Raw genomic sequence first — 6,356 nt, 5'->3', positions numbered from 1 at the left:
ATGTACGTGTGTGACTATGAATGTGTAAGTGTGTGTAAGCGCATGTGAAGGCTAGTGGTCAAGCTTGGCTGTCCTTCAGCTACTCTCCACTTTGATTCTTCAGACAGGGTCTCTCACTTTAATCTGGAACGTGCCGTGTTGGCTAGACTGGCTGTGTGGTAAACAGAGATAACTAATATGCTCATCAAAACACGAGGCCATGCGGTAGATTGTTGTCTCTCCGTTGAATCTGGGCATGTACTTGGCTTGCTTGAGACGGGGTCTCCCTATATAGATCAGACTAACCTGGAATTCAGAGATCTGCCTGCTTCTGCCTCCCCAGTGCTGGGATTAAAGGTGTGCACCATGCTTGCCTCGAGCATCAATAACTCACGTGTTCAATGACCGTTTCTTTTTATTTTATTTTCTATTTTTATTTATTATTGTTATTATTATTATTTTGGTTTTTGGAGACAGGGCTTCTCTGTATAACTCTGGCTGTCTTGGAACTCACTCTGTAGACCAGGGTGGCCTCAAACTCAGAGATCCTCCTGCCTCTGCCTCCCAAGTGCTGGGATTAAAGGCATGCACCACCACGCCCAGCTTCAATGACCATTTCTTAGTTATTAGTTTTATCCACCACACCTTGCTTTCTCATGGAAGACACAGGTGGAGATCAAATGAACAGAAATGTGGGTACACCAGCAGTAAGGGGTGCAGTGAGATGAGGCGGATGCGAATGGATGCAGCAGGTGACAGGGAGGCTGGGAACAGATTCAGAGAGAGGGAAGCTGGCATCAGATGAGCAGGTGACAGGGAGGCTGGGAATGGATTCAACCATGAGGTGGAAATGGCGGGGTACATAAGAACCTAGTCACGGGTGGATCTCGGGAAGAGAGTTCAGAGAGAGGAAACAGCAGCAGCAAAGGTCTGGGGCATGGCGGACTTGAGTCTAGGGAACAAGGAGGGGGTACAATACTCTAGAGATCAAACCCTTAGGACTCCTGGTTCTGAGGAAGAACTGATTTTACTAAGATACAGTGGGAAGCTGTATATCATGGCACACTTGATTTCCTGAAGTTAGGGCTTTTAGTGCCTTTTGTTGAGGGAAAGGAGGAAGCGAGGGAGGTAGATACATACATATACACAGAGAGAGAGATACACACACACAGAGGCACACATACACACATACATGCAGAGACAGAGAGATTGAGAGAGAGACAGAGAGACAGAGAGATACTACCTCCCTTGGTCCAGGCAGCAGGCGGGCAGAGTGATGCCGTGGGCCAGTGCTTTAGATGGACGGAGATTATACCCCTCCCTACCTGAGTCCCAGCATCCCATGGGCTCCCTCACAAGATCTGAGATGGACTGTAGAAGGAGATGTCCAAGGTTGTCTTCCTGAGGAAAAGCAGTCAGCGAGAGCTTGAGTAGACTTGGACTCACCTCTTCTGTGCTCCCCCTGGGGCCACACACACTTTTGGAAAATTACACTAAGTAAAATAATTAGTTGTGGCTCTTCATCCTAACTTATCTTTCTGGAAACTCACCGAGCTTTCATAACGTGGTGGGAACATGCACCGGACCCTTCTAACATGGGAACGTACACTCTGATGTCATTCAGGGCCAATTCAAGCCCCCACCCCCACCCCGCTTCTTTCTGTGAGGAGAGTACTGAAGCCTGTGGATTCTTCTTCTCATCGCTGTGACCAAACACCCGACAAATGCAATTTAACAGAGGGGTGGTTATTTTGCCTCATAGTTAGAGGCTGTACCATTCCGGTGAGAGAGCCACTGTGGCAGGAGTCTGAGGTAGCTGGCCACGTGTCAGGAAGCAAAGAACAGCCAGGAATTGAGGCTGGGTTTCCAAATCAGTTGCTCCACCTGGGCCCTACTTTGAGACAAAACAGCACCGCTTACTGAGGGTCAAGTGTCTAAACCTATGAGCTGTGGCAGGCGTTTCACACTCGACCCACGACAAGGCTGAGAGGGGACGAGGGCTGCACAGCTTGAGGTAGAATCTCCTTGTGTGTGTTTATCAGCTGAGTTACCCCAGAAACCTCCTTAACCTGAATTTCAGACATCTGTAGCATGTAGCTAGCCACAGCATCTGTCTTGTAGGGTGGCAAGGGTGCACGCAGTAAATGCCTATAGAGCTCTTTCTCAGCTCCTGGCACGGGCCAGCGCTCTGAAGACTTGCACCAGGCGTGTCTGAAAGTCTTCCAAGCCCGCTCTACTAAAAGTGAGGTCCTCTGACCAGCGGCCAAATCCCGGGGGGGCGGGGGGGGGGAGAGTCAGACACAGCAGCATCTTATTTCAGAATCCCATTCAGACCTACAGAGGCAGAGCGTACACTTGAGAAAGAAGCTGGGTGGTTCTTGGAGGGTGCTCTTGTCTGATGAACCCCCAGGAACGGATGCTCACAGTAAGAAGTGGGTCCAGTTTGACTGTGGGAATCTGTTGACAGCAACTTGTTGGTGCTAAAAGACATCAGCATCAGGACACAGGACACACCACACTGGGCTCTCGGGGAGTCCTCACAGTCCTTCAGGTCCCTGGGACTGCATGTGTTCACATCCAAAGTGACACCACTTACAGATTTGCTGACAGGCAACGATGAGACAATGTGACAAGCAATGTGAAAACAGGAAAAGTGATTTCTCTCCGTCTTGTTTTCTCAGAGCAAGGTCATTGCGATTCCTATGGATGTTCCCGTGGTTATGATTTTCCATTTTCTGTATTTGCTTTCTGAGTAGCTACCCACAGTTCCTTTTATTTAGTGTTTTATTGAAACCATGAGGACTGGCAGTGGCTGAGGAGCCAGAAGCCTGGTAATTTGGAAAACTAAATGGGAGAGTTTTGTGGTTTGGCTAAAAAAAAAAAAAAGCATTAGCAAACACTGCTTTCTTACCCATATTACTTTTAAGGTTGATTTATCTTTATTTTATGTATGTGGGTTCTTTGTCTGAATGGATGTCTGTGCACCACGTGCATGCAGTGCCCTCAGAGGCCAGAAACGAACGTCAGACCTGGAACTAGAGTTACAAATGGTTCTGAGCCACGATGTGGGCTCTGGGAATGGAACCCCAGCCTTCTGCCAAGATCAGCCAACGCTCTTAACCACCGACCCACCTCCCCTGCCCTCAACACTCTTTTAATACCATCTGCATGGATCCTGTGCTGTGTCTGTTTGTGGGATGCACAGGGTGACTCCGGGGGCGCACCACAATCTCACACGTGTTTTATGGTCACTGAAACCAAAGCCTTTATTATCTCCCAAGCATCACGATTAAAGCAAGAGAGAAATGATGTCTGTATCATGCTAGCAGGAGAAACTCAAGCACGGTCCCTCCACCTCATGTATTCAAGAGCAGGAGAACACAGACCGAGGGAGATATCACGAGCTGAAGTTGTCTAGGGCAAGAAGGGATCTGGCTGTTGCCAGCAGCACACAGCGGTGTTATACAGCAAGCCTGTATGTGCATCTTCTTGCCCCGCAGTGGTGGGAGTGACTGCTTTACTTGACAGGGTTACAGAAGTTGCCGACAGGGTCATTTGACTTTAACACGGCATCTAGCAAAAGAAGCAACAGCCAAGACAGCCTCTCTTATAAATGATGTTAAAATAACCATTTGATAGACAACGCACTTACCAGGAGCCGGAAAGGAGCTTGGGAGTAAGTAAGGAGAGAACAAGGAGGCAGACCCAGCTGCTCAAATGATCACCAACGGCAGCAAGGCAGTTTCTAGTGAAACGCACACCTTCCTGCCTGCACTTTCTTCGCGTTTGAAAGGCAGAGACGAAACAGTAGAAGACCATCGTTTTGTTTGTTTGTTTGCTTGCTTGCTTTGTTCTTTAAAGAGTAACATCTACCTTGCAGTGGCCAGGATCCTAGGACCTCTCACTGACTAGAGCGCTTTGATGTATTAGGTTTGAAGCTTAGATTTTAACGAACAAAACTCCAACAATAATAACAACCATGACAACGGCACAGGGAGAAGGGGGTCATGTCTCTGTGCAGGGGTTCGGGGAGGCTGGCACAGATGTAAGTTCTGGAAGGGAGCAGCAAATATCACATTGTTTTCAGGGCTTCACTCAATCTCCCACAGAATATGTGCAAAGCTCTCCCGGTAGTGGTCAGGAGGTGGCCGCTGTGAGCCAGGATGCTTGCCGGAAGTCTAAGCACTCTTTCTGCTCACGAGAGCCCTCCGGTCTGGTTGGCTTGAAGCACAGTTACTGGTACAAAGCCAATAAGCAGGCAGGGGCCACAAACCCTGGGTGCCTAGCAATGAACACAGATGACACTCAGGGCTGCTTTGCCTGATTCTTCCAGGCTATGTGCTAGATCAAACTGACTTACCCACACACAGATCCTCACAGACAGCCCATCCTACGCCGTGTCCCGTCTGCAAAGGGCCACGAGCTTACAGACGAAGCCAAGCACAGTTCCAGCTCCTAACACCCTTTTACGTCCCGTCTGAGCGTTGTTTTTGTCTCTTGGCTGGATGTGGAACACCTCCACGGGCATCCTAGCCCAAGTTCATGCTGTTGCAGCCGCAGAGAATCTCCTTGAACGTGTTGCGCAGCTCCAGGCTGCGGAAGGCGTAGATGAGGGGGTCGATGACGGAGTTGCACATGATGAGAACCAGGTAGGTGTTGAAATGGGCCGTGTAGCAGATGCAGTAGGGATTGGTGGGGCAGGTGATGATGAGGACCAGGTGGAGGAAGAAAGGCGCCCAGCAGAAGATGAAAACACCCAGCAGGATAGTGATGGTGACAGCCCCCTTCATGCAGGAGTGCTGCTGTGGGGCCACCACGCCAGCAGGGGGCAGCACTGCGATGCGCTGGACGTGGAGCCTGGCGAAGAGGAACATGTGGATATATAGGGTGCCCATGAGGAGCACCATGGCGAAGAACATGGTGATGAGACACACGATGACCATCTTGCTCTCGGAGTAGATGATGAACATCACGCCGCAGATGCCGCAGCAGACCCAGATGACCCCGATCAAGGTGAGGGCTTTCCTCACTGTCATGATGCTGTGGTACCGAAGGGCATAGAAGATGGTGACGTACCTGTCGATGGCAATGGCCAGGAGGTTGCAGATGGAGGCCACCAGGGAGATGCAAATCATAGAGTCGAAGATATTATCCATGTGCTGGATAAACTGGTCCTCCAAGGTCAGGGAGTCGCTGTTGATCACGGCGATCATGATGGTCTCCAGGGAGTTGGACAGGCTCACCAGCATGTCGGCTGCAGCCAGGCTGCACAGGAAGAAGTACATGGGAGAGTGCAGGTTGCCATTCCTGACCACAGCCAGGATCACCAGGATGTTTTCCATCAGACTGACGATGCCCAGAGCCAGGAAGACCTCCGGCTTGATGAAGACCTGCTCACAGAACCCACTGCCGCTCCGGTTGCTGGCAGGAGGGGCTGCAGGGTGCTCAGAGAGGTTAGGCAGCATCGGAGAAACAGAAGACAGGCAGCAGGAAGAGTTCATGGTTAACAGCAGGTCCAGTCCCAGCTGCGGCTCCTGCAGGGTCCTGAGCAAGCTGCTGGGGAAAATTCTCCTTCTAGGTGCTTCTCTTGTGGATGCTGTCCAGTCTAGACTTTAGTTTCTCCAGAGAGGGAGAGATAGATAGATAGATAGATAGATAGATAGATAGAGAGGGAGTGGGGCTTGGAGACATAGAAAGAACTTTCCTTTGCGGTCTCCAGCAATCAGTGCAGAGTCTGATCAGCCTGCCTCATCCCCTCTAGCTCTGACCCTCTCTCTCCAGTCTTCTCTCATCCCCACCCGACACCCGTTGCTACAGTTACAGCTCTACTTCTAGCGAGCCAGGGGTTGTGGGACTTGACGCTAGATGTGAGAAGAGAGAGCACTCGGGTTTTATGCATCGGAACTCCTACTTCATCTCCAGTGCAGCAAAATGACCACTGAGCAGCTGGCACTGTCTGACTGACAGCAGGTCGGGGCTCCGGGTTCCACCGGGGAGATGAGGAAGCAGATTGGCGCCCCCTGCAGTCCGGACTGCTCACCTGCGCTCGTGTAGGAGTAGTTCGGACCTGCCCGGTAAAGAGAGATCAGCATTCATTCTGCTGCTGGCCGTTTGTGGGTTGGTATGGGTCAGGTCTGCACTGGGTGTAAGAAATACAGAAGGAAACAAGAGAAGCGCTGGCCCAGCCCTTCCCCCGACCCCCGCCACCGCCAACCAGCGTCTAGGATGGAGGAAGAGAAATCAGAGAATTGTGCTCACACATTGACAATATTGCAGCTGTCACCCAGGAACTCCATAGAGAAGCAAGTAACACAGTCACGAGAATTACACCAATTTTTGTTTATTTCCAAGAACACATAAAAATGAAACCTGCACTA

The 6,356-nt window shown here is 50.6% G+C and overlaps 1 protein-coding gene across 1 annotated transcript; it reads right to left on the bottom strand.

The window, feature by feature from the left end:
- Positions 1 to 3,225: 3,225 nt before the first annotated feature.
- Mc3r (melanocortin 3 receptor) lies at positions 3,226 to 5,848 on the bottom strand. The gene has a single exon (NM_008561.3). It carries the CDS (start codon positions 5,478 to 5,480, stop codon positions 4,509 to 4,511), a length of 972 nt encoding a protein of 323 aa, NP_032587.1. The 5' UTR covers positions 5,481 to 5,848; the 3' UTR covers positions 3,226 to 4,508.
- Positions 5,849 to 6,356: the final 508 nt, after the last annotated feature.

The sequence above is a fragment of the Mus musculus genome, chromosome 2, assembly GCF_000001635.26.
Source record: "Mus musculus strain C57BL/6J chromosome 2, GRCm38.p6 C57BL/6J".
In the NCBI taxonomy this organism is placed as follows: Eukaryota; Metazoa; Chordata; class Mammalia; order Rodentia; family Muridae; genus Mus; species Mus musculus.
Note: the sequence above shows the minus strand (reverse complement) of the source record. Positions and strands in the feature narration are given on the sequence as shown.